The sequence below is a fragment of the Ammospiza caudacuta genome, chromosome 25 (genome assembly GCF_027887145.1).
Source record: "Ammospiza caudacuta isolate bAmmCau1 chromosome 25, bAmmCau1.pri, whole genome shotgun sequence".
Taxonomy (NCBI): Eukaryota; Metazoa; Chordata; class Aves; order Passeriformes; family Passerellidae; genus Ammospiza; species Ammospiza caudacuta.
This window is the reverse complement of record NC_080617.1, coordinates 5,145,669-5,173,631: the sequence shown is the minus strand read 5'-3', so window position 1 is coordinate 5,173,631 and position 27,963 is coordinate 5,145,669. Positions and strand designations below refer to the sequence as shown.

At 60.8% G+C, this 27,963-nt stretch overlaps 1 protein-coding gene across 1 annotated transcript; it reads right to left on the bottom strand.

The window, feature by feature from the left end:
• Positions 1-18: 18 nt before the first annotated feature.
• Positions 19-27,752, bottom strand: DLGAP3 (DLG associated protein 3). The gene is made up of 12 exons (XM_058819935.1): positions 27,722-27,752; positions 11,021-11,102; positions 7,358-8,435; positions 6,206-6,408; positions 5,569-5,683; positions 5,236-5,470; positions 4,414-4,754; positions 4,221-4,306; positions 1,258-1,682; positions 925-1,016; positions 588-731; positions 19-237 (listed from the first exon to the last, which is right to left on the bottom strand). The coding sequence occupies exons 3-12, from the start codon at positions 8,378-8,380 to the stop codon at positions 19-21; spliced, it is 2,883 nt and encodes a 960-aa protein (XP_058675918.1). The 5' UTR covers positions 8,381-8,435; positions 11,021-11,102; positions 27,722-27,752.
• Between the last annotated feature and the right edge of the window lie 211 nt (positions 27,753-27,963).

Sequence of the window (27,963 nt, the reverse complement as noted above, 5' to 3'; positions counted from 1 at the left end):
GAAAAGCGGAGGCTGCGGTCACAGCCGGGTCTGCGCCTCGGGGATGTAGATCTCGATGCTGTCCGCGCTCTCGGTGGCCGAGCTCTGGCGGAAGGACGCGGCTCGCTTGGCTGCCAGGAGCCGCTTGCGGGCCTCCTGCCGCTGCCGGTCCACCGAGTCCAGGGAGCGCTCCTTCACCGGGTGCACCTTGGAGCGCGGCGGCTTCTTTGGTATCGGGGGAGGCACCTTCTTCTCCTCCTGCACAGACAACAGGGGAGTCAGGCCGGGACCTCCCAGGAATGGGCATCCCTATTTATCCCTATCAGCGGGCTCAAGCCTTGCTGAGAGGCTCCACAGACCCTCCCACAGGTTGCAAGGCAGGGCTGCACATCCCTTTATCCACCCCGTGCCAGGACCCTGCCTGGCCCTTTGCAGTGGCAGAACAGCCCTTCTCTGGCCTCGCTTTTTCCCAGCCCTGTTTTTCAAGGGTTTGCTAAAAGCAGCCACCAGTGGGAGCCCAGCAGTGGTTTGGGTTCAGATGTGCTTGGGGACGAGGAGGGAGGAAGAGGTGACAGGTACAAGTGCCAGTGGCAGAGCCCTGCCCTCACCTTGGGCTCCATGATCTTCCACCCATTGGCCTTGAGCTGCTGGAGCTCCCCAAACTTCATGCTGACATCCTCAATGGAGAGCTGTAGGAGGTCCCAGAAGCCAGCCAGGTCTTGGAAGGTGGGCACAGGGAATGCGTTGGGATCCTACGGGGACAGAGGGACAGAGTGCCACCCTCATCCATCAGTGGGATGTTGGCTCTGCTGGCCATGGGGCCATCCCAGCTCCCTGTGCTAGCTCTGTGTCCAGCTGTCCTCCATGGTGGTCCATGGCTGAGAGTATGAGACACCCCCTCCCCAGCACAGCTGACCCCTGGCACGCTGCCCTGCCCACACTCACCATGTTCTGCTGGCAGAGGCGGTAGAACTGCTGCACCTTCTGAGACATGAGGAGCTGGGCACTGCCCACCGCACTCCGGATCTTCTCCAGGACTGGGGGGGAGAGCAGACAGTCACAGGCAGCTCAGAGCCCTCCAACACACCATGTCTCTCCTCTTCTTCATAGCCCCAGAGGGTTTCCCAGTGTTTCTTGCCCTCACTCAACCCCTTCAGGCTTGGCTGGGAAGATGCTCCAAGGTGGGAGCGCTGCAGGACAATGACTGTGCCCACCCAGCTCTGCAGGATCCCCAGCCCCTCCCTTTGCTGGTGTGACACCCCACCCCAGCCGACTCACTCTCCTCGGGCAGGTCATAGTCCTCGGCCTCCCTCTCCATCTGCTGGCACCATCCCTCCATCTTCTCCACCTCAGCCTGCAGCAGTTTGATGAACCACTCCCCGTCGCGGTGGCACGGGGAGGCGCGGCCGGAGTCGGGGAGGCTGCGGGAGCCCCGCTCGATCCAGGCATCCCTCCGGGGCACCTCCACCGTGTCGTACTGCAGCTGGTAATCCTCGCGGTACGCCCACTGCCCCTGCGTGTGCACCGTCTTGTACACGGCGTACTGCCGGCCCGACTCGGGCTCCGAGGAGTGCCGCTGGAAGGGCCGCCCGAACTGCAGCGCTTTGTCCTCGGTGGCCACGGCCAGCCCGGTGAAGCCCTCGAGCTCCAGGTCCGCCTGCACGCCCGCTGTGACGCTGTTGGAGCGCTTGAAGCGCGCTCGCCTGCGGAGACAGGGAGAGTGTGGGGATCCTGACTGCCAGCAGGGATTGTCCTGTCCCCGTGAGACATAAACTTTAAGGAATTTAGAGGTTTTAGAGGAGCTAAGATTTTAGTTAGAGATAAGCTTTATTTGAGTTGATTAAAATAAATGGGTAAGCCCTGGTGAAGTTAAGAGTTAGTAGTCGCTCTGACACCGTTGGAGCGCTTGAAGTGCGCTCGCCTGCTGAGACGAGAATGTGGGGATCCTCACTGCCAGCAGGGATTGTCCCATCCCACTGAAACATAAACTTTAAGGAATTCAGAGGTTTTAGAGGAGCTAAGATTTTAGTTAGAGATAAGCTTTATTTGAGTTGATTAAAATAAATGGGTAAGCCCTGGTGAAGTTAAGAGTTAGTAGTCGCTCTGACACCGTTGGAGCGCTTGAAGTGCGCTCGCCTGCTGAGACGAGAATGTGGGGATCCTCACTGCCAGCAGGGATTGTCCCATCCCACTGAAACATAAACTTTAAGGAATTCAGAGGTTTTAGAGGAGCTAAGATTTTAGTTAGAGATAAGCTTTATTTGAGTTGATTAAAATAAATGGGTAAGCCCTGGTGAAGTTAAGAGTTAGTAGTCGCTCTGACACCGTTGGAGCGCTTGAAGTGCGCTCGCCTGCTGAGACAAGAATGTGGGGATCCTCACTGCCAGCAGGGATTGTCCCATCCCACTGAAACATAAACTTTAAGGAATTCAGAGGTTTTAGAGGAGCTAAGATTTTAGTTAGAGATAAGCTTTGAGTTGATTAAAATAAATGGGTAAGCCCTGATGAAGTTAAGAGTTAGTAGTCGCTCTGACACCGTTGAAGCGCTTGAAGTGCGCTCGCCTGCTGGGACGAGGAGAATGTGGGGACCCTCACTGCCAGTCCCTCACTGTCCCATCCCACTGAAACATAAACTTTAAGGAATTCAGAGGTTTTAGAGGAGCTAAGATTTTAGTTAGAGATAAGCTTTATTTGAGTTGATTAAAATAAATGGGTAAGCCCTGGTGAAGTTAAGAGTTAGTAGTCGCTCTGACACCGTTGGAGGGCTTGAAGTGCACTCGCCTGCTGAGACGAGGAGAATGTGGGGACCCTCACTGCCAGTCCCTCACTGTCCCATTCCCCTGAGACATAAATTTTAAGGAATGTAGAGATTTTAGAGGAACTAAAATTTTATTTGAGTTGATTAAAATAAATGGGTAAGCCCTGATGAAGTTAAGAGTTTAGTAGTTGCTGTGATGCTCTTGGAGTGCTTGAAGCAGAGACAGGGAGAGTGTGGGGACCTTCACTGCCAGTCCCTCACTGTCCCATCCCCGTGAAACATAAACTTTAAGGAATTTAGAGGGTTTAGAGGAGCTAAGATTTTAGTTAGAGATAAGCTTCGTTGGAGTTAATTAAAATAAATGGGTAAGCCCTGATGAAGTTAAGAGTTGGTAGTTAACTGATAATTGATTGCTTGTCAGCACAATGTTTGGTTAGCTGGGTTTGTGATGAAGAATATAGAAATTGATAAATAGCTTTTAGGAACATAAGACAATTGTAGGGCTCCTCTGTTCTGAAACCAATTGAAGACAGGGAGTGGGAATTCTACCAAGGGTTCATTTGTCATATTTGCATTGAAAAGGTAGAAAGGTCAGAATGAGGAAGACTTCATTTACTTCCTCATTTTGGGAGCCCTCCCCATGAAAAGGACCACTGACCCATTTCAAGGAACAAACTATGCATGGTTAATAGCTTTTGAACTAATTACCATACGAAGCAGGGAAGGGGATATACCAAAGTTATGAATATGTATTTGTATTTTGGGTATTCAATACTTGTATAGATAAAAGGACTCTGCAATCACCTGTAAATTGGGGTGTGTATTTGGGAGCTATCCCCCTATAAACATACACTTTCTAACTCTAAACTGTTAGAGAGTTCTTGTCCATCACAGCTGGATATCGGTACTAGATCAATATCCATATTTTTTTAATAAATCCCCCCTGTCAGGCATGACAGTGGCAGGGGCAGGGTGAGGGACACCCACGGGTAGGATGGGGCTGGGAATGCCGGGGTGGATCCCGGAGCATTCAAGGCCACAGGCACAACCCTGAGCAGCTGCGATCTGCCAGTCCCTCATCTCCTCTGCTCTCAGCCTGTTTCCATGGCTACCAGTGCTGGACCAGGGATGGAGAGGAGCACCAGGCTGCATGGGCACCATGCCAGAGCTCCCCTCCCGCAGGCCACGCAGGTTCTGGCACACCTGGCCTTCTCATCCCAGCCAAAATGTCATGGTTAACTACAGAAATGCCCAAAGGTTCATCTGCACCTGGCGTGGGCTCAAAGCTAAGGGCTGAGCCCAGCAGAGGAGACAGGAATAGGGCAGGAATAGGGCAGAACCTTCTCTGGGCAGCAGAGAGGACAAAGGAAAGGCCAAATCCTGCTCCAGGTGGGGGCAGCTAGCCTGGGATGGGGATGGTGCTGAGCTCTGGGGTTTCAGCCACAGAGGAGAGGGAGAAGATGCTGTGGGGTAGCAGTGGTACCTTTTGTCCTCCTCCACCTGCACCCCGATGGAGTGGAACTCCCTCTGGCTCCGGCTCTCCGTATCCGAGTCAGAGACGGCCTCAACCTGCCGAGGGGCAGAGAGAGAGCTTGGAGGGAATCCCCAAAACACAGCGTGGCTGCTCAGCACAGCCCACACCACCGTGGCAGCCCACAGGGAGGAGCAGAGCCCACCTGCACGCCGATGGACGGACGCCACTTCCTCTGCCGAGCCAAGCTCCGCAGCTCCTCCCGGCCTGGGATGGCCTTGATGATGAGGGTGGAGGGCTTGGGAGCGGCACGGGGCTGCACTGGGGGCAGGTCCAGGGCCACGGCCGTCACCTTGGAGCTCTCCAGGCTCTCGGCAGAGTTGCAGCGGGCCGCGGCGTCTTTGGACCAGGCGGGGCTGCGGGCGACCTCGCTGGGCAGGTAACTCTCGTGGGTGGACTCGGTGCTGCTCTGCGCCGTGACGGAGATGAGAGGTTTGGCTTTGGTTCCTGGAGGGATGGGAGGTGGAGCTTTTCTGTAACTGAAGGCTGTTGTGGGAGAGGCGCAGGATGAAAAGGCACGTGAAAACACAGACATTTGTTCATTTCCCGCCACGAACAGGGGCCCCAGGGAATTCTGCCCATCTCCTCCCACAGCACTGGCATCATGGCCCCACAGGGTTTGCCCCTAAGCTGGGTTAGATATGGGCCAGATTTCAGAGGTGCTGTTTGACCAGTTTTTGGGATTGGAAAGCACCCCAGACCCACATTGGCCACATTGCTGCAGCACCCAGCAAAGGGCAGAGATGGGGACAGAAGGAGGGGATGGCAAATGCCTGCTGGGGACACAGAGCAGCCCCCTGACTGGGACTGGGTGACAAACAGGATGCTCACACCCTGTCCCGGGCACTACAGGGGTCAAAGGCCAGGGGGAGGGCAGCAGCAGCCCTTGGCATGTGCCCAGGTGAGCAGGCAGGGAGATGTGGGGTTCCCTCACGCGGCCAAGCCCTCACCACCCCATAGGACTCACAAGTGCTGGGCTTCAGGATGCTGCTGGTGATGGGTGGCCCAGGAGGGGCCGACATGGAGAAGAGTGAGAGACAGTCGTCGTCCTGGGAGCAGCCTGCCTGGATGGCCCGCAGGTAGCTGTGGCTCCGCATGCGGAAGCAGCCGGGCAGGTCCAGCGCCTCCACGGCCTGCGACTCCACCTCACCAAACACCGACTCGCAGACGGCCTCAAACTGGTGGTTGAGCTCATCGTTGATCTGGGGAGAGCGGTGGGTGAGGCTGAGGCAGGGCAGGGGATGCCCAGAGTGATGTCCACCACATCCCTGCCCCGTGGAACCCGAGCCACAGGACATACCTGGCCGGTGGTGAAGGAGCGCCCGTAGGTCTGTCCCCGCGGGAGCATTCGCGGTGGCGTGCAGCAGCTGGGACAGTTACAGATATATGAATCAGAATAGTGCCTACTTGCAAACCTAATGAGAGACAGTGGGAATAGAAGGGATCGCACCAAAAGCAACACATTCCAGCAGAGCATTGGGAAACGCAGCCGCAGCGATCCTCCCGCTGGCCACTGCTCTCCCCACTCCTTACTGCCCCCAAAACTGTCACCTACTGGAACTGGAGCACATCTCACTCATCCCCCCTTTGAACATGCCTCTTCTCCCCACAATCTACATGTGGCTGCAGCAGCAGGTCCTCCCCAAAAGCCCAGCATAGCCATGTCCCCCCCAGTGCCCTGACACCGAGCAGGGACAGGGCTGGGTGCTGCTGCATTGGGGAGTGCAGCTGTGAGCAGGGAGGGTGCTGTGAGCAGGGAGGGTGCTGTGAGAGGGGACAATGCCGTGAACAGGGAGGGTGCTGTGAGAGGGGACAGTGCTGTGAGTGGGGACAATGCCGTGAGCAGGGACATGCCACTCGTCCTCCCAGGGAGCCCTGGCCCTGGCCCCACTGCTGCCTGCAGAGCTGGGATGGGGCTGGGAGGCAGCAGCCCTTACTTGGTCCTGGCCTGGTCGGCGCTGGAGGAGCGGCGGTAGCTGTCTCGCCGCGTGGCCGCCCTGGGCAGCACTTTGGAGCTGATGTCCGAGTCGGCGCTGTCCTCATCGCCCATGGCCTTGATGTAGCTGCCGCTGCGCATCCGCCGGCACGGGATCTCCCCGTCCTTGCCCGCCGGGTACCCGCTCCACTCGTCCTGCGGCACCTGGAGCAGGAGGCAAATGTGGGAGGATGTGGTGGCTGGGGCCCCACAGGTGGGATGCAGAGCCAGGCCAAATCCAGCCCAAATTCAGCCCAAATCCAGCATGTGTGCCCTGTTCCCCTGTCCTCCCCATGCACCCCAAAGCTGCAGACCCTGGGGGCTCTGACCCTTTTGGAAAGCCCCAGAAGGGACAGACCCCAGGGGCTCTGACCCTTTTGGAAAGCCCCAAAATCCAGGAGAGCAGATCCCTCCTAACAGGCACAGCTCCCCATTCCCACAGCGCGGGGCGGTGCAGCAACTCCCACCTCACGGCCCCTCTGGCAGGAGCGTCTGGGCCAAATCCCACCCATGCCAGCGCAGCACCCTCCTGACGTATCGGACACCAGTGGCATCACGTGCTGCTGACGCCAGCACCACGGGGTCCTTATAGGGCAGTGACAGGGGGACAGTGTCCCCTGGGGCCCCCAGCCAGGGTGATGGGGGCAGCACCCTGGCCCAATGCCCCCACTGCCAGCGGAGACAGGCCCCAGCCACCCCCACCACCGGCCAGCACAGCATTGCTGCTCCCTGTCTCCTTCCCCCAGGAAAGGGAGAGAAGAGTTAATTAGCTTTTAATTGGAAGGGGGGTGACCTAGAAGGGAGCCCGGTGATGAGGCAGGCAGTGGCACCCAGCCAGACACACAGGCAGGATAAAAGCAGTGAGAAGGGAGCAGACACAGGACTGCTGGTGGCCCTGAGCTGACAGAGCTGTCTGACCCCAAATGCAGCACAGGGCAGGAGGCAGCAGATGGACTTCAAGGGGACATCGGGGCCATGGGAATGGGGCACAGGTGCTGGGGACACAGAGCAGAGCTGGAGCATCCCCACAGCACCCCAGGCTGCTGGATGGAGTGTCCCAGCTCAGGCTCGCCCCACAGTCACCCCAATCCCCTCATCCTGCCCAGCCCCTCACCTGCAGGTACTGGTACGCTCGGTCTTTGGCCTTTGCTTCCTGAAGCATCAAGGTCTTCTCAGTGCCGCCGGCGCTGGGATAGGCTTCACGGGCCTGGCTGACGGTCATGGTGTGCCAGGCACTCCTCTTGAGCGTCTGGCCGTCCAGAGACATGGACATGCCGGCACAGGCCAGGCATTTTCCTTCCCCGCCGCCCTTTAGACTCTTCAAGGTCAAGTCTCTGAAGGCACTTTCGGGAGCGTCCACGCAGTACTGGCTGCCCTGGTCGGCGGCGTGCCGGCCGGACACCATGTAGCTGCTGTCGCTGTCCAGGTTGTCGTCGGAGCTCCACCAGCCCAACATCTTGGACCGGTGCCGAGAGTCCACCTTACGGTCCTTGCTCTTGCTGCGCTTGCCGTGGCGGGACTGGTGGTGGTGGTGGTGATGGTGGTGGTGGTGGTGGTGGTGGTGGTAGCCGTCCCCGCGGCCGTCCATCTTGGCGCCGTTGTAGTCCCGCTTGGCCGGCGCCTCCAGGGAGTGGGACTTGGCGAAGAGCTTCTGGACGGAGTGGACGAGGTGGCGGATGCGGCTGGGGCTCTCGCTGCGGGGCTCGGCGCCGCCGGCCCGGGGGTACTGCAGCGTGTGGAAGCCGTCGTGGTGCAGCGGCAGCTGCTTCTCGAACTGGTCCAGCAGCGTGGGGGGCAGGCGGTTGATCTTGCTGGCGGGGTGGGCGGTCGCCATGCATTCGTCGCAGGAGTCGTAGTGCTGCTGCTGCTGCTGCTGCTGCGCGTGATGCATCCTCGGGAAGGTGCTGCTGGCGCTGGCGGAGGGCGGCTCGCTCAGGGGCCCGCCCGGGCACTCGCTGCCCGCGCCGGGGCAGTAGGGATGCTCCAGGGAACACGGCTCGCTGGGGCTGGGCAGGTAGGGCGGCCGGCCCTCGGGGATGCAGTCGGCGGGATGCTCGCAGTTGTCAGGGATGCAGCGGCAGCGGTGGCCGGAGGAGGGCTGTGTCTGGCTACGCTCCCCATGGTAGCCCTTCATCATTTCAGCACCCACCCCATAGCCTCGGCATCTTGCCGGGATGCCCCTGCGGGCTCATCTGTGGGGAGAGGGACAAGAACAGTGTCAAGACCCCCTCTGCACACCCACAACCAGCAGAACATTGGGGGCTATCTTACAGGAACCAGCTGAGAAGGCTGGGAATCTTCTGTGAAGTGCCAGAATCCTGGCTTTCCACATGGTGACAGGAGCACAGTGCGCACACCAGGCACCTGGGTTTACCCCCAGCTCGGGTGCTTGGAGGGGGCAATGGCAAGGAGAAGGTGCTGCCAGCAGCCATGCAGGCAGCAGGGCCTGCAGACGGCGAGGGAGGACATGCTGCCATCAGCAGATCCTTGTTTTCTTCTGCAACACCAAATATTATGAAGTGTTTCTCCATTAGAAAGCGGCTCTGGCTGGGTTTTTCAGCCGTTGCAATTCACAGCACCGCTAATGATCTGCCGTGGGGTGCAGGGGGGTCCAGCTCTGATGTCTCCATCCAGCCCCACATGGAGACCCACGATCCAGGGTTCTCCTGCCCGGCAAACCCTCTGGATGGGGAGCCAGGAGCTGAGGTGGCTGTGCTGTGTGAGGGGCAGCCCCAGGGCAAAGCAGGAGGATGGACAGCGTTAAGCCAGCGCCAACCAAGCCTGAGCCACCTGCACCCATGGAGGTTTGTGTGCCTTGCAGCCCCTCAAAGGCTCCGTCTTTGGTTGGACTGTAAATGAGGAAATTACTTATTCTCCAGAGTATCTCTGCTAATTAACAGGCATCGTTAACGCTCTTGTTGTCATATTCGAGCAGGGTGCTGCAGGCAGCACGTCTCCCAGACTGGCTGCAGGGAAAGGTGACCGTGGGATGCTCCCTGTGGCTCGTGGGGATTTGACCACGGAGACTGGAAATGACGGCTGGTGGGACGGGGTCGTGCCCCCGAGCAGGCCTGGAGGAGAGAGCGAGCTGGGGTCCCCAAGGGCTGTGGGAGTGGGCAGCGATGGCGTTTTGGCCCTGAGCAGCAGAGAGAGCCCTGAGAACACATCTGCCCTAAGCCATCACCACCTTCCTTCCCAGCTTTTTTGAGGCTGGATGGCTCCATCCTGCTCCACTCCCCATCCTCAGATCCCGCTCCTGCTCTAACAAGGCTCCCTAATTGCTGAGCGGAAGGTGCAGCTGGTGCAGATGAATCCTCTCCCCTCCCCAGACAGCTGCTGCGGGGAGCAGGAGCAGCAGCGTGGGATGGAGCTGCCTCCCTGGCCTGGGATCGAGCAGCAGCACGGAAGGACAGAAGGACAGACAGACAAACAGGCTCCCAGCCCAGCTCTGCCTCCGCGGGCTGAGCTATCATCTCCTGCTCGGGGAGGGAAGCTCTCAGCTGATCCAAATATTGCTGCCGCGGCGGCGAGAAGGAGTCAAAATATCTGCGGAGCCTGTCAGCACGAGCCCGCCGGGCTTTTGTGCTCGGCAGGTGCAGGAATTCAACAGAGCCGGAACCGCGGGCGAGGCGAGGCAGCGCCGCCGCTCCCCCGCACCTGCGGAGCGCCGGCAGCGGGTGGGGACGCGCCGGGCTGGAGCATCCGTGTCCCAGCTCAGCAAGGCGACACAGGCGTCTGTGCCCTGCCCAGGGACCTGCCGGGATCCCTGAGGGCAGCCTCGGGATGGAGAAAGGGTTGGGAGAGACCTTGTGGGGCTCAGAATGGGTGGCACAGTGCAAGGTCCCCATCCCAATGGCCTCGTGCCATGATGGGAGATGTCACTCCTGTCCCCTGTGCCAGGAGGGCAGTGTGGGCAGGCTGGCACATGGCACTGGGGCTGGCTCATGGGCACACGGCCAAGAGCTGGAGCTGTGTCCCTCCAAATGCACTGAGCAGCCTTTGGGATGGAAGGATTTGTGCCACCAAAGCGCAGATTTAAGTCAAGGGGGAAAAACCCAGCCCAGCTGAATTTTGTGCCATTTAACACCAGGGTAATTACCACCAGTGGGAACCTACCGCCCACACAATTATGTGCTAGGATAAACTGGAAGAGCATAATTACCATTACAAATAACTCACTCCTCGCCTTTATTGCTTCCAGCCTGGAGAAACTCCCACCAGTGGCTCCCCATCACCACCTCCTCTGATGTCTCTCCCCATTTGGAGGGTCAGCACAGGGAGGAGAGGGGCTCGAGGGTCAGCACAGGGAGGAGAGGGGTTCGGAGTCCCTGGTGCTCCAGGCCATCCTGAAATTCATTCTCCTGCTTAATTTCCCATGGGAGCCCTTGGCAGAGGCAGCTCCGCTTCCCAGCAGCTGCCCCATGAGATCCCTGCCTTGGAGGCAGCACCGTGCTGAGCCCCAGGGCTGCAGGGATTCAGGGCAGACCCACCAGGAGCCTGAGCTTCCCTGGGACCCCACAGCACCCAGGATCCTCCCATCCTTCCTCCAGCTCCAGGAACACCAGCGGGGATGTGAGAGGACATCAAAACCCCACCACAATGTCTGGGTCTGGCAAACCACCCTGACACAGGGCAAGACTGGGTTTTCAACACTTCCATGTCTAACCCCAAGAGCTGGGGTTGATGGCTCTGCATTCAGGGGGTCCTGGCCCCCTGTCCTTCCCCAGCAGCCCCACCATGGGCAGCCCACGCTGGGGTGGCTGCGGGTGGCACTCACCGCCCGGCGCTCAGGGGGATGCTGTCCTCATGGCCTCACCAGCAGCAGCTCCTCCACGCTGGGAATCCCTGGGCCAGCAGCTCTGGGGGAGGAACAGGATGGGGATGAAGCCAGAGCAAAGGTGTTCCCCCCCAAAACCAGCCTGAGCCACCTCCCTGTGTATTTTTTATCAGCCCAGCCTTCCATCATCCCCTGAGGCTGCCCCACACCAGCGCACAACGGGGACAGCTCCGCACGGCCACGGCCACGTGTTTCACCCAGTTTAGCCCCAAAACCATCGCCAGTCCCATCCTGTTATGCAATCTCCTGCCAGCGGGTGCCAGAGCCGGCCCAGCGGCCACCTCGCCACCGACTTTGATCCGCTCCGGCTCCGGCCGCTCGCTCCACAAAGCCTCCTCCTGCCACCCCGCCTTCCCAGCGCCACCAAAGGGGCTTTATTTCCACCTTCCAGCCCGGGAGAAGTGCGAGCTCGGCCCGTTCTGCAAATTAATGCGAGGTTCTGCCAGCTTGGGTCCTGCTGGGGACCTTTACGGCTTGGGATGAAAGCGGGAGAGAACAAACACGCAGCGTGAGCGAGCTGGAGCCGGGGAAAAAAAATAAAGTGGTTTTCCCACTTAGGGGCTGAGCAAATTTGATCTACGGTCATCGTAAGAAAATAAATATGGAATACAGCCAGGTCGTTTCCACCGTGCTTTTAATCTATTTACTCTTTCCCCGCTCGTTGTAAGTGAGAAGGATTGTGGAAAGCAAACATTTTATTTTATTACTAATTGCACTGTTATTTTATGAGGCTGAATTAGTAAAATTTACACAGTCTGGAGGAAAAAAGAGGGGCTTAGTAAGAGATCACCTAATTTAGAAGAGAAAGGGGAAAGGTGAAGAAAGGGAAAGGGAATGGGAAAGGAAAGGGGAAAAAGAGAGGAAAAGGCAAGAGAAATGGGGGAAGGAGAAAGAGAAAAAGGGAAAGAGGAGAAGGGAAAGAGGAGAACAGTGTGAGCAGGATGCAAAGATCACAGAAATACACTGGCTGCAATCAGGAAATCAAAACCAATTACGGTTAATAAAAGAAAGCAGAGCAGCTGCAGGCAGGCGCTGCCTGCAGAGGGCTGTGAGGGGCAGGATCCAACCGAGCACCGCTGGAAAAAAGGGATGAGGCAAGATTTGTTAAAAGTCATGAAAGATGAACACAAACTGAGGATTTGCAAATATGAGTGGAGCAGGAAGTGTTTGCTGAGGCCACTGGGAAGGCCACAAAATCCAGCACAGCTGGCTGGGACCTCGACAGGGCTGGGGGGCTCCAGCACCCCAAAAAATCCGGAAGATCCTGACATCCTGACATAACTGGGGGGCTCTGGCACCCCGAGGCTGGGGGCATCTCCCCTGGTTCAGCCCTGCCCTGACACATCCCTTCTCACCTAGAATGGGCACTTCCCAGGCACCAACCCCAAATCCACAATGCCCCAGGGCTCCAGCCCAGCACAGCCACCCTGCCCCAGAGCCTGGAGGCTGAGGACAGGCCGTTCGACGGGCTGGGCACGTTATTAAGCACATGATTAATTTTGGCACCAGCCCCAGCTGCCTGACAGCTCCTTCTCCAGGGCTGAGAGAGTGAGCGCAAGAGGTGCTGCCTCTGCTGATGCAGCGGTTGGTGGGATGAAAAATCCTGCAATGCAGCACTGCTTCCTAATGAGCCATTTGTCTTTGAGTCTTCTTCACTCATTACCATGCCGGGAGAGGGATGGGAGTTGCCCCACGTCCCCATCTGAGCAATTACTCCTGGAGCAGAGCGAGGAAATACGGCCACGAGGCGCCCACAGCTGCCAGGGATCCCGCACGGCCGCCAGCGCGGGGACTTCCCGCCACAACGGCACTGACCGTGCCTGCTGCCACCTCGGGGGGACAGGAACCCCCTCCCTGCACTGCACACACAGCCCAGGACCACCCAGCCCGGCCCCAGACCTGATTCTCTGGGGGCGGGAGCTGCTGTGCTGGGTGTGCAAAGGAGCTGGAGCATCCTGGAGCCGCCAAGGCAAAGGAAGGAGCCTGGCATTCCATCCCTGCAAAGCCCAAAGCAGATCTTGGTGGAAGAGCCACATTTTCAAAAGCTCTTTAGGATGGGGAATGTCTGGGCCTTGCAGCAAGGTGCCAGGAAGATAGTTGAGAAGGAAAGAGGTGGCACAGGGAATGGGAAGATGGTACAGAAGGAAAGAAGTGGCACAGAGAATGGGACATGGCAGCTGGTTGAGAAGGAAAGAGGTGGCACAGGGAATGGGAAGCTGGTACAGAAGGAAAGAGGTGGCACAGGGAATGGGAAGATGGTTGAGAAGGAAAGAGGTGGCACAGGGAATGGGCCATGGCAGCATGCACAGGAAGGGCTGGCAGGGGTGAGAGTCCAGCAGCCCCATGGCACAGGCACCTCCAACCCCCACAGCAGTTCCCATCCTGCTCACAGGAACCAGGACATGGCACAGAGGGCATCGACTGCCAGAGCTGGGACCCCACAGCCAGAGCACCAGGAGTGCACCAACAGAGCTGGGAGACCCCCATGGAGGGACCCCCAGGCCAGGCAGGGCTGCAGGGACCCCAAACCCTGCCAGTTGGCACAGGGATTGTGGGCACTGAGGCGCACAGATGGGCACCCATCAGCGGTGATGCCCACGGACAGCTCCCCTCCCATGGGCACACTGACATCTGCCCACACTGTCTGGGGCAGCCATCAGCTCCTGCCGTGCCTCCAGGGCTTGCTGGGAAAGGGGGACAGGGAGGTGACACCAGGGAGAGGCCACAGCCTGCTGCTCACCTGCAGGGAAGGGAAGGGACAAGCAGGGACATCCCCAGTGCTGTGCTCACCCTGGGGGCTCTGCCCACACTGCCATGGGCACTCCAGGCACCAGCAGTGCCCCAGGCGGGCTCCAGCATCTCCCAGGAGTTGAATCTGCCTGTGCCAGAGGCATTGGGGGCCGTGGCAGCTCCCTCAGGCCCTGTGGCTGTGCCAGGGAGCCCAGCTGGCAGTGGTGTTGGATGAATGAACCCCATTTCCCCATCACCCCCATTGTCCCTCCTGGTGTTGGATGAACCCCATTTCTCCATTACCCCCATTTTCCCTCCCACCCACATGGAGCCACCAGCCAGGCCCCGAGGTTTTAAGAGCCCCTTACTCCCCAGCCAGGCTGTATAATGACTTAAGCCAGGGATCACTCCAAAGCCTCTTTGGTGAGCTGGGGGCAGCACAGCCTGAGCACCGAGCATGGCAGCAGTGCCAACTCCTGACCATCTCCTGCCCATTCCTCCAAGCCCCTGGGCAGGCTGCCCCTTCCATGCCCAGCTTCAGTGCCACTGAGCCCCCAGCAGGCTGGCACTGCCATCCCTGCTCTGCTCTCACCTGTCACCAGCGTTGCTCCTCATCCCGCTTTCCTCAGCATGAAGCACTCTCTGCTCCACCCCAAATAATACCAACCCCAAATGACACCAACCCCAAATAACACCAACCCCAAATGACACCAACCCCAAATAACACCAACCCCAAATAACACCAATCCCAAATAACACCAATCCCAAATAGCACCAACCCCAAATGACACCAACCCCAAATAACACCAATCCCAAATAACACCAATCCCAGCTGGTTCCCCTCAGGGCACCACGCCCCTCCCAAGGGCCCGGAGTTTCCAGGAACAGGGAGGAAGCAGAGCCCTGGTCCCTGTGCCCGCAGGGACGCTCGGGGCCATCACGTCCCATTCCCAGGCTGCATCCCCTGGGGCCAGGGCTGGCATGAGCAGAGCCAGCCCGAGGCTTGGCACAGCCCAGCTTGCCAGCAGAGGACCCAAACTGCTGCTTTAATGGATGGGCTTAATTTGCAAAGCTGATGAAAACCTAAATATTTAAATACATAATTCTGCACAATGCTCTTAGCGCGGGGACAGAGCACGGGGAGGGGGGAATGGCTGCTGAGTGAGGACACAGCAGGCGTGGGGGATGCTCTGGTGGGACCACCTGGATCACCTGGGCCAAGAGCACCTCCATCACAATTTAGGGATCATGTACACCCTTGTCCCCAAAGCCAGCAGCACCCACAGAATGGGTGCCATGGGGAGCTCTGCTGTTGGCACTGGAGAGCTGCCCCACCACCCAGAAGCATCCCAGAGAGAAATGTGGGGAAAACGGAGCGTGGTCCAAGCCAGGGAGCTGTGAAGGGCAGTGGGATGAGCCCCCATGCAGATTACACCACCGATATTCCTGCTACAACAGCTTAGAGATAAAAGAGATTTGCAGGATTTACCAGCAATACAAATTGAATATTTAATTTTAGCTGCAGGGGAGGAGCGGGGGCTCATCCCAGGGGTGCACGGAGGTGTGCAGGTGGTGGGGTGGGCCTGGAGAGATGTTTCCAGCTCCTGGGGGGAAAACTGGTGTCAGAGCCATCCCCACGAGCCAGTGGGGCTGGGCATTGTCATGGCAGTGGGGCTGGGCACCCTCTGCCCAACCTGCCCCTAATCCCACCAGCTCCACAGCCTCTGCCAGCACGTGGAGGTCCTGTGGGATCATCCTTGGATGAACCATGTGTGTGTGGGTCCATCACCAGCTCTGGGGGTGCTCAGGAGAGGTCCTGACCCCACACACTCCCCCTGGGCCAATGCGTGGCTGCCTTGCTGTGCTCCCCTCTGCCCTGACCAGGATGTACCCAAGGAGGATGTCCCTGGCTGAGGATGCCCCTGGATGATGCCATTTGCCACCCAGGGCATGGACTTGGCAGGGAACGGGGCTGGAGGCAGAGAGAGGAGACACATCTGAGTATCCTGTGGGATGGGGTGGGGAAAGCCCCAAGGAGACCCAGCCATCCTCTACCAAACCAGAGCAGGAGCAGCAACAGCTGTGAGAACGGGGCTGCTGGCCGTCCCCAAGGCCAGCACAGGGTCCCCAGAGTGCCACCCAGCCAGGTGCCCACCCTGGCTCACCCCTCCATGGCCTGTGTGCTGTGCTGGCACAGGTGCCAGCACAGGGAGGGCTGGGGGAGGACGGCAGAAGATGAATGAGGGAGTCGGGAGGCTAATGGCATTGTCTGGAAAGTAGGTCGTGTGCTGAGCAAAAAGATATTTATATCAAAGCTCGTTCCCCCGCAGAAGCTCCCGAGCTGGGTACAGGCAGCACCACGAGCCCATGGCCGCGCTCTGCGCCCCCGTGACACCCGTGTGGCACCTCATGGCACCCACACCCCCTCCATGCCCGGCTCCATGCCCAGCTCTGCCACCCTGGGTCCCCCCCTGCCCTGCTCAGGGGTGGCAGTGCCGGAGGTGAGGTCATCCCGATGCAATGGGAGCCACAACAGCTTTGCCTTTTTCTGCCCTGGCTGCAGGCGCTGGGCACTGAACGGCACCGAGTTATTTTTGTTTTAATGCAGCCTTTGCCAAGGTGTGATGCTGCCCTGGATGCTCCTCAGACGGGCACAGGATGGCCATGGAGGGTCCTGCCCAGCCTCAGCTGTGCCACCCCGGCCTCTGCCAACACTCAGCTCTGCCCATGCTCCTCACACCCTGCATCACCCCTGACCTGAGCTTGGGCCAGCTCTCAGCCTTGTCGCAAAGCTCAGCCACCTCCTTTCCTGCTGTGCCCCAGGATCTCTCCCTCACATCTCCATCCTTCCCAGAAAAGCCAAGAAATCACCCCAGAGATGGAGTCGAGTGGCTTTGCCCCCTCTGGCCTTGCTGGCCCAGCTGTGGACATGGCCCAGCAGCAGCACTGGGGTTATCCAGCCCTGCTCCCCATCCCCATCCCACACCTGGCAGCCAGCACGGGAGCAGGTTCGTTTCCCATAATAGCTGTGTCGGCTGAATTTACAGCCTGGCTCCAAGTTATTAATAATAATGGCCTCACTCTTAAGTAGGGCTTTTCATCTGCCTCAGAGCCCTTTCCAGAGGACGTCTGCAGCATTATCACCATTTTATTCTCGTTTCAGTGGGCACAAGTGAGTGAGATGGAGAAGGGGCAGCTGATCTGTGGCGTGCAGTGGACGGTCCCGTGGGGAGCCCAGCAATAAAACCCCCAGGGATGCCGGAATGCCGAGGATGCAGCCACATCCCCGAGGCTCCTGCCAGCGGTGATTTACACCAGCAGCCAGCCCGGGCCCTGCCGCACGGATAAATCCACTTCAGGCAGCAATAAACCAGCGTCACCACATCGGTAATCCGCAGCGCTGCCACCGCCGTGAGGAATCCAGGGGCAACGCACATGTGCCGATAAATCCCGCGTTTGTCTCGGCGGGGAGGTCCCTGCGCTGGAATCCCCGCTGGAGCCGCGGCCGGAGGGGTGGGAGCAGCGCCTGGGGATGGATCCAGCACAGGGGGACCCGCAGCGGCCACGTGGGAGCGGGGACATCCCCGGAACGCCCCCCCCCGTGTCCCCCCGGTGATGCCCACCCACCCCGGGTGTGTCCCTGCCGTGCTCCGCTCGACGGGCAGATTTATTCCCCTGTAAGAGAGCTTTGATCTGAAGTTATTTTGTGTTTACTAGCAACAAGGTATTGTAAATACATCTTTGCCGATAATTATAGAGTCTGGGCGCACACCTTAATCTCCATAAAATATCAGATGCTACAATTTGCCTGGTTTAATGAGATTGGAGGCTGATAAGCCGCTGAGCTAAGCTGTAAACTTGGGGGGGAGGAGGGAAATGATTGCAAATGTGCTAAACCGCCTTCGTCCTCCTCCTCCTGCTGCTGCTGCCACGTGCCCAGCCCGGGAGCGTGTGCCCAGCCCCGGAGCCCCCTGCCCAGCTCCAGGGGTGTGCCCGGGCTGTGCTGCAGCAGCTTCACGCAGGGATGGGCATTTAGGGCAAACGGAGCTTTTTATACAATTTACCTCATTAAAACTCCAGGAGCTGAGCACGGCGCCGGGCTGTGGCCGCGGGCTGTGCCTTGGCACACTCTGCTCCCTGTGCCCTGCCAGGGGGCAGCCAGCACAGCCCCAGTGCCAGGCTGGGTCCGTGTGCCAGCTGAGGTGTCAGGACAGGGTCCCCAGGGGGCACAAGGGCATGGTGGGCTGCACAGACAGGTCAGGATGGACGTGTGTCCATGTGTCCATGTGGGTCCAGCTGTGTCCAGCTGTGTCCAGCTGTGACCAGGCATGCCCAGCCCCCTGGTACCACCACCCATGCCAATGGCAAGCTGGGCTGAGGGGTCCATGCCACCCAATGCCACCCTCCTGCACGTGCACAGCCATGTCCTTGTCACATCCCTCACAGACACGGGGGGTTTGTGCAGTGCCAGGTGCCCGGGGTGGGGATCCCCTCCTGCAGGGATGGGGGCCCTGCCTGGAAAGCAGGAGGCTCCTCCTGGTAACGAGCAGCCCCGTTTCCACAGCAACCTTAAAGGCCCACAGGTGCTGCCTCACCAGCGGCTCTGGCATTTCTGGGGGACACTCAGCCCCCAGCACTCCATCCTTGCATCCAGCAGCCCCCAGCCCATCTCCCTCAGGAACCACCTGGGCTCACCCACAGCTCCCTCCCTGCACTGAGACCCCCAAAGGTGCAGACCCCCTGCAGCAAGAGAGATGGGACCCCCCCAAAATACCCTGTGCCCACCCCAAAATACCCCTGAGCCCACCCCGAATTACTCCTGTGCACACCCCAAATTACCCTTGTGCACACCCCAAATTACCCCTGTGCCCACCCCAAAATACCCCTGTGCACACCCCGACATCCTGAGGAGCCAGTGTTGACCTACAAATGTCAGGCTGACAGGTTAATTACTCTCCCTCTTCCTCGGGCTGTTATCAGATGGAATCAGACGTCACCTGAGACTGTTAATTGGGCTAATTATTCCAGTTTCAGATTTGAAATAATTAGTTACTGTTGACTCCAGCCTGACTTCCGCGGTTTTCTATAAAAAGGTCAAATGGTTCCTGGAGCCCAAAACACAAGAGATGGGGTGGAGGGGCTGCAGCAGAGGCCAAGCACACCGAGACCCCTGAGCTGGCTGGGGACACTGGGGACAGCATGGTTCCCACCAGTGCCTTGTGCTCTTGCTGGAGCTGGCAGGAGAGGGACATCAATGGCAACAGAGGGAGGGGAAGCACAGGGTGAGGGGTGGGAGGGACCCCCTTCCTTCCTTCCTTCCTTCCTTCCTTCCTTCCTTCCTTCCTTCCTTCCTTCCTTCCTTCCTTCCGACACTTCCTTCCTTCCTTCCGACACTTCCTTCCGACACTTCCTTCCTTCCTTCCTTCCTTCCGACACTTCCTTCCGACACTTCCTTCCGACACTTCCTTCCTTCCTTCCTTCCTTCCTTCCTTCCTTCCTTCCTTCCTTCCTTCCTTCCTTCCGACACTTCCTTCCTTCCTTCCGACACTTCCTTCCGACACTTCCTTCCGACACTTCCTTCCGACACTTCCTTCCGACACTTCCTTCCTTCCTTCCGACACTTCCTTCTGACACTTCCTTCCTTCCGACACTTCCTTCCGACACTTCCTTCCTTCCCCATCATGGTGAGAGCTGCCCCAAGCTGAGCTCCTGCCCAGGCTGAGCCACAGGAACCCCCTCAGCAGAGCCCAGGTCCTGCTGGGCCCCTCATCCCTCCTGAAATCTCAGCCCAGGGGTTTCAGCAGCTGTGATTGTTCCTCTGGGTTTCCCTGTGGACGCTGGGCAATGGGCACACGGGCAGCACTTGCCCTTCAAAGGGTTTGGTGGCCAAAGCAAGCCCTGGTGCCCCCGGGCTCCCTGCAGGGAGTACCTGTCACCTGCCCGGGCATTGCAGAGGGACACGCTGGGCAGAGGGACAAGCAGAACCAGCTCGTCCCCAGGCTCGTTCCGTCAGGAACACCACGCTTTCTCCCAGCCTCATCCCCGCTATTAATAGCCTTCACTAGCCTCCTCGGGAGCCATTTGCATATTTGATTGCAACTCCGGGGCGGGGCAGGGCCCTTCAATCAGCCGCTCCCGCAGTCTCATTTGCATGGCTTGACATTTTGTTCTGGGAGCAGTGACACCGGCACTGCGGTTGGGGACACGGTGCTGGGGGGCCGAGGTGAGCCCGGCGTTACCAACCGGCAGCGCTGCTCCGGGCACATCAGCCAACCTGTGCGAGCACCGAGCAGGGCCGGCGGCCCCTCGCTGGCCGTCCCAAAGCCGGCAGGGAGTGCTGGAGCCTTGGTGGCCGTGTCCCCACACGCCCTGCCCTGCCCTGTCCCGCTCTCCAGCCCGTCCCTGCCCGACCTGCCCGGCGGGACGAGCAGAGCGCCCGTGGAGGGGCGGCCGTGCCCAGCCCGGCGGGCAGGGTGTGGGTGCCGGGCACGGCGCTGGGTACAGAGCTCAGCGCGGTTCCCGTCCCACCGGCCCTGTCTGGAGCTGCGCGCATCAAAGGGCAGGGGCGGGCGGGATGTCCCCAGGGAAGGGGGGACCCCGACACTCGGTGTGCCCGTGGGTACCCCCGGGGGGAGCGAGGGTCGGGATCGCCGCCGGTTCGTGCTGCGGGTCGGACTCGCAGAGAGGGGCGGCGATCAGCACCGCGGACAGCGCCCGGCTCCGGCACGGCCACCATGGCCAGCGCCACCAGCGCCACCAGCGCGGCCACCAGCGCCACCATGGCCACCACTGTCACTATGGCCACCATGGCCAGCGCCACCAACACGGCCACCACTGTCACCAGCACGGCCACCACTGTCACTATGGCCACCATGGCCAGAGCCACCAGCATGGCCACCACTGTCACCACGGCCACCACTGCCATTGCCATGCCACCACCGCCACCAGCACGGCCACCTCTGTCACTATGGCCACCATGGCCAGCGCCACCAACGCGGCCACCACTGTCACCAGCATGGCCATCACTGTCACTATGGCCACCACTGCCACCAGTGTGGCCACCACTGCCACCATGGCCACCACTGTCACTATAGCCACCATGGCCAGCGCCACCAGCACCACCAGCACGGCCACCTCTGTCATGGCCGTGGCACCATCGCCACCAGCACGGCCACCACTGCCATGGCTGTGGCATGACCACCATCAGCATGGCCACCACTGTCATTATGGCCACCACTGCCATTGCTGTGCCACCACTGCCACCACCACAGCCACCACTGCCACCATGGCCTCTACTAGAAACTCCCACCACGATAAACTCCCACTGCAAGCATCACTGCCACAGCCACCACAGCCATCATGGCCACCACTGCCACCACGGCCACCACTGCCACCAGTGTCCCCACAGTGCCCAACAACACGTGCCACCGGTGTCCCCGGCGGCAGCCCCTGTGGCGGCCCCAGGGCAGGGCTGTGCCAGACAGCGGCAGGAGGAGCTGGGCGGCTCCAGGGCAGACACAGCCCAGAGCTGTGTCCCAGGACGCCCTCGCTCCCCCCCGGCTCTTGGCATCGCTTGGTAGGAAAAAACAAGCTCAGGATGGCAGGGATCGGGAGAGGGCTCTGCTGCTTCCCTCCCTCCTGCCTCAGTTTCCCCTCCAAAAAAGCACAGCAGAGATTCAGGTTTGTGTCACGGAGAGGCAGGGTGATGGGGGAATCCACGGAGAGGTACAGAGGGACCCAACTGCCACTGTGACTGTGCCAAGGAGCCGACTGAAGACAGGCAGGGCTCGAAGCACAGATGTCAGCACCGGCTGTGCCGCTCCCCGGCAGCGGGGCCGTCTGGCAGGCAGAGCTGGGGCTCCCCAGCTCCATCCCCGGACCGACACACAGACACACAGACACACACAGAGGGGACCCTGTCCCTCGCATACACAGAGGGGCAGCCCTGCCCTGCTCCCCACAGCCCCCACTCAGCACATCCCCTCCCCCAGTGCTCACAGCTCCCAGCCCCCAGCCCCATCACACACCCCCTACAGCACACACAGCCCCCGGCCCCAGCACACACAGCCCCCAGCCCCATCACACACCCCCTGCAGCACACACAGCCCCCGGCCCCAGCACACACAGCCCCCAGCCCAGCTCTGCAGGGAACAGGAGCAGAGACTCGGGGCTGGGATCTCCCCATCCCGGTCGGGCGAGCTTCAAGGCTGTGCCGAGGCTCGTCTGAGCGAGGGCTGGCCGGGAGCCACAGGCTGCACACCGAGGAGAGAACGTGGCTGCCAGGGAAGAGGATTCGGCCACGAAAGGGTTAGTGCTGTGGGCTGCCCGGGCCGGGGGATCTCGCTGAACTGGCACCGCTGGGCACAAAGCAGGGCTCTCCCAGGACTGGGGCTGTGCCAGGCACGGAGCCCCCTGCACGCAGCCATGCCCCCTCCCCTCCCACCAGCACCCCACTCACCCTCCGCCGCTGCTAAGCCATGAAGTTGCCGGCCTGGGCTGGGCAGGAGCCGCACGATGGATTCCCTGCGATCCTGCAAATTCCCCGCGGGCCGCCCATGCCGGGGCCAGGCCGCGCAGCGAGGCCGGAGGCGTCCCCGGGGTCACGGCCACCCCCGGCAGCGGCGGCGGCGGCGGCGGGCACGCTCCGGGTGCCGACACCGGCACCGGCACCTCGCAGCCGGAGCGAGGCGGTGGCGGAGCCGTCGCCCCCGCGCGCTGGGGACACACCCACGCGCGCTCCCCGGCGCGCTCGGCCACCCCCGCGCACCGAAAGCACCCCGGGGAAGGGGCTGCCCACGCCCGCAGCGCCGCGCGCCCACGCACGGCCCCGCACGGACAGACCGACACACGGCCCTGCACGGACAGACGGACACACGGCCCTGCACGGACAGATGGACACACGGCCCCATGGACACACAGCCCCGCACGGACAGATGGACACACAGCCCCGCACGGAAGATGGACACACAGCCCCGCACGGACAGACCGACACACAGCCCTGCACGGACAGATGGACACACAGCCCCGCACGGACAGATGGACACACAGCCCCGCATGGACAGATGGACACACAGCCCTGCACAGACAGACCGACACACAGCCCTGCACGGACAGATGGACACACAGCCCTGCACGGACAGACCGACACACGGCCCCGCACGGACAGATGGACACACGGCCCCATGGACACAAAGCCCCGCATGGACAGATGGACACACAGCCCCACACAGACTGACCGACACACAGTCCCATGGACACACAGCCCCGCATGGACAGACCGACACACGGCCCCACACAGACTGATGGACACACGGCCCCGCATGGACAGACCGACATACAGCCCCGCACAGACAGATGGACACACAGACCTGCACCGACAGACGGACACACGGCCCCGCACGGACAGATGGACACACAGCCCCGCACAGACAGACGGACACACAGCCCTGCATGGACAGACCGACACACAGCCCCGCAGGCCGGTGGATGGATGGACACCCGGCACAGCCAGATGGACACACGGCCTGATGGATGGACAGACATAGAGCCCTGCACACACAGATGGACACACAACCCCACATACACAGATGGACACATGGCCCCACACACTGATGGACGGATGGACAGACACAGGGCCCTGCACACACAGAGGGACACACAGACCCACACACTGATGGATGGATGGATGGATGGATGGATGGATGGATGGATGGACTGACGGACAGGACCCCGCACACACAGATGGACACTCAGCAGCTCTGTATCACTGCACATGGCCACGTGCACCTGGCTGCTCCCACTCACAGCATCCCACGGGCCCACCCCACACACTGCTGTGCACCCACAGGCACCCGAGTGCTGCCCTCGCTCCCCACACACCCCGGCTGCAGGGGAACCCTGTGCTTCCCCCACCATGGGGCTGTCCCCAGTGTGTCCCCACCCGAGAGGGCCCAGGGGAGCCTGGGGCAGGTGGGTGTCATCACACAAAACACGAGAGCTGAGGCCATCCCTCAGCTCAGCTGCACAGATGGCACCGACCTGGGGTGATCAATGGGATCTCATCCCAACCCCACATCTGGGGACACCAACCACAGCAGGGACAGCCACTTCCAAGGCACGCAGTGTTTCCCCAGTACCAACCATTCACCATCCCCAAACAAGTGCCCCAGCACCCACTGTGCCACCACAGCGCCTGCATCCCTTTGGGAAGATGAGAGGTTCCCCAGGAATGGGAAATCAGCAGGTCCTGTCACAACAGGACTCGATACCTTCAGCTTTTGTACTCCTCTCACTCCAACACAGCACCCCTCGTGCCCACACACAGGCTGTTCTCCCCCTCCCCTCTGCCCACCAAAAACTTCAGCTGATTCCCAGCCCAAACATCTCCTGATCCTCCTGCAGGAGAGGGCCAGGCAGGCAGCGAGGCCCCGTCACCACCCGCTGCCCAGAGCTGCCAATTTAGGGCCAAGCAGGCTCCTGGTGAAACACTGAGCTCTGGCAGCCACGCCACAAACATCTGCTCTTCCAACAGCACCGTGATTCACAGGCTATTAATTGGGGCATGGCAGCTCTGGGAATTGTTTGCATCCCCTGGCTTTGCTCAGAGCCACAACTCGCTGCTGACAGGGTCTGGGTGCTGGAGGCAGAGCCAAAGCTGGCACGGCACTGGCTGCAGAGGAGCCACACTGGGGCCAGCCGTGGGGCACCGTGCCCAGCTCCCACACTGGAGTGATGCAGAATGAACCCCAGGAAAGCTCAGCAGTGGTGCCCAGAGCTGGGCAGAGCCACAGTGCCCGCTGGATGCCTCTCTGATGGGGTTGGCAGGTGTTGCTCAAGTTGCTGTCACCAAACACGAGCGTGTGTCCAAGGCTGTCCCAGCTGCTGAGCCACCACTCGCAGGGCTCCCAGACCCTGCTCGGGCAGCACCAAGCAAAGGCTGAGAGGAGCCTCCAACAACAGCCAAGAGGAATCTGAATTCAGAAGCTGATTAGAAACCATGTCATGGCTTCTTGTTCCTGCTCCAGCATTTTGGGGAGGAGTGAGCTGGGGGGCGACGTGGAAAATCTAATTAAGATTGAGGGCAGGTTGCAGAGGCACTGACACAGGCACTGCAGGAGCACAGCTGCCTGTGGGAGGGGGACAGGGGGTGCTGCAGCACCCCTGGCCTTGCAGATATGGGGAAGGTACAAATCAATTCTCCTTAACCCCATGGGCACTTGCTCCACTGCCACGTGCTGTGGTGGCTGACAGAGCTCAGCTTTTGAACCTGTGGTGGCCAGGCCCTCTCTGTCCCCTGCCAGTGACACTGTGCAGCCCTGGAATGAGCTGCTGGGCAGGACAGGGCAGAAGGGGCTCAATCCTGCCTGGTTTGGGGCAGGTGAGTGTGGAGTGATGAGCTGCTGCCCTGTCCATGGCTTTCCATGTGGCTCCCACCCCATTCTGCTGCTCATAGAGGGACCAGGCATGACAGGGCCATTGAGATGGCCAAGATCTGAATGCCACTTTATCAGAGCAAGCTCTACACCTGGTTCTTGGGGATGGCAAAGCTCAAAGGCCAGGCTGAAGGGGCAATACCCAGGCTCTGCAGCACTAAGCACCAAGCACTCTCCACATCCCCTTGTCCTGTGCCACCTGCATCACAGGGATGTCCTCCCGCTGGGAGGAGCTGCCACCCCGCGGCCGGGGTGTCCCCCAGGGCACGTCCAGCCGCAGCCCCGGCCCCCGCCCGGCCCAGAGTCCCCCTCTGCTGGCACGTCTCGCCTGCTATTCTTAGCTCTCCAGCAGCGCTGCGCTCTCCCGGCAATGGCACCGTATATTACTATTATTGCTGGCTGCCAACGTCTTGAAGCAGGCAGCCAGGATCGTGATGGGGCTTCCACACCCCTGGTGACCTGTCATTCGGTCCCTGCTGGGCTCTGGTCTTCAACAGGCTATTTCAGGAAATCCAATTTGATGGCCAGAAGGAGCACAAGCCACACGTTCAGCCCCTGCGCAGGATCCAGGCTCCTCCTGTTTCTGCTCAGATCCAGATTTTAGCTTCGCCCGTGTTGGCAATAAGGGCCAAGAGTCACCTTTGGCTCCAGATCCAAATTTCTGGCTGGGTGGGATCCAGGGTTTCGGCTCAGCTTGCCGGAGAGATGCGAGCGTCTGCAAAACCTGGATCTGGAGCCCCAGCCCCCAGCGCAGCAGCTCCACCTGGCCATGAGACCCCAGCACGGGCCCTGATCCTGCCCCTGAGCGTGGGCAGAGCTGGGGAGACCCACACCAGCTCAGCCACCAGCCACCCACACAGGCTCTGCATCCCACAGCTCCTGGCACTGCTCTGCCTCTGAGCTGCTGATGGGGAGGCTGAAGGAGGGGCCCCCAAACACCCCCAGCCTGGGCTTCCCAACACCTTCACTCACCCCGTGCCTTGCCCAAGCTGTTGGGTGGGAGCCAGGCCCAGCAGGAGGATTGAGGGGACTGGGGGCTGCTCCTCCAAGCCCACGTGGCACAAGCCTTGGCACTCAGGACGGAGATTTGGGCACCAAGCTCAGCACCATCTCAGCCAGGCTCGGAGGGGGACACCACGGTTTTGTCACCCTGTTCACCACAGCAGGGATGGCTGATCCTGGTGTCCCGGTGCTCAGTGGGGTGACAACACCCGGAGCAGCCCCAAGTTGGCTCACACCAACATCTCCCCACGTCAGTGCTGCCACACTGCCACAGCCAAAAGGGGCCCCTCCAGGCTCGGATGTTCCACGGTCACTTTGATGGCTATTTTTGCATTCCCAGCCCTGCCGGCACTGTGCTAATGCTTGAAAGGGCTGACATGCTCCTTGCAGGATGCCCAGCTCCCAGTGGCCTTCCCCTGCTCCATCCCTGCACACACAGAGTCCTCAAGGGCTGCGAGCCATGGATGCATTTGGGGGGAACAGTGGGAGCACGGGGGTGAGAAACTGAGAAAGACCAAAAATTGCATCCATTTCCTAAAGGAGAATCTGCACTGCTGACCGGATCCTGCTCCCATTTACACCAAGCAAGGCTGCCTGGATTCCCACGGGGATAATCAACCCCCACCAGCCAGGCTCTGTCCCCTCTTCCTGGCCAGGGGACAGCAGGGATCGGCTGTGGGCGAGGGAGGTGACATGAGGGGCTGGATGTCACAGGATGGAGACACACCAGCGGTCCCAGCACCAAGTTGCTCTGCAGGTTTGGCACAGGATGGAGGGACCAGATCGACTCCTCCAAGAAACCCCAACAGCCCGGGGGAAGGAAGGCAGCAGCAAGAGGGAGCAGCCAGACAGGGGCCCCCGAAGCTCTGCTTGCCTGCCAGGCTGGCTGGGACCATGGCTGCACGGTGATGGGCACAGCTCAGCACTCAGCCGGGCACGGTCCTCACCACCCCCTCGCCAGGATGGGGAGGGGGAGCCTGTGGGTGGGGAGGGGTCCTGGGCCTGCCCCGAGCCCTCCGCAGCAGCGGGAGAACGCAGGATGGCTGGCGCCGCCATCCAGGGGAGGCTGGAGGGGCTGCGGGCTGCGCCGCTCTGCCCAGCGCCTCGGGCAGCCGGAGATGGGGATGCCCGCTGGGAGCAGGAGATGGGGACCCCCTCTCCCCCACCCACGGGGAATCCTGGCGGAGCCGAGCGCCACGGCACCGCTGAGACGCCCCCGGCCATCCCCCGGCTCCTTCCTCCCCGGTTCACCCCCGGACACCCTCTCGGTGATGCCGGATGGGTCCGCAGGTGCCACGTCCCGTTCCCGCGGGGCCGGTTCCGCACGGCTCCGCTGCCTCGCTGGTGAGAGCCCCCCCTCCGCACCGAGCACCCCCGGGATCCCCTCCCGCACCCCCCCGCGCTGGGCACGGCGGAGCCCGGGCACCGACCCCCGCTCTGCGCCGGGCACCCCCGGGGCCGCCCCCGCCGCTCTTACCCCGCTGCCGCCTCCTACATCCTCCGGCGGCTCCCGGGCGGTTCCCCGACGGCCCGGCTCGGCCGCCCCCGGCCCGGCTGCTCCCGGCGCGGCTCGGTTGGGCTCGGCTGGTCCCGGCTCGGCCCGGGCCGGCGCCCCGCGCGTGGGAGCGCGGCGGGCGGCAGCATGCGAGTGGCGGCGGCCCCGCAGTGCAGCGCGGGCGGGCGCGGAGCGGCGGGAGCGGAGCGGGGCCGCCGCGGCGC

What these genes read in the sequence shown, in the direction of transcription:
- DLGAP3 (XM_058819935.1), bottom strand. Translation starts at nt 8,380, where the DNA reads ATGATGAAGGGCTACCATGGGGAGCGTAGCCAGACACAGCCCTCCTCC. An exon ending in GAGCGTACCAGTACCTGCAG is followed by an intron (nt 6,409 to 7,357) that starts GTGAGGGGCTGG and finishes CTCCTGCTCCAG; the next exon opens with GTGCCGCAGGACGAGTGGAG. An exon ending in GCCTCTGCCAGCAGAACATG is followed by an intron (nt 732 to 924) that starts GTGAGTGTGGGC and finishes CTGTCCCCGTAG; the next exon opens with GATCCCAACGCATTCCCTGT.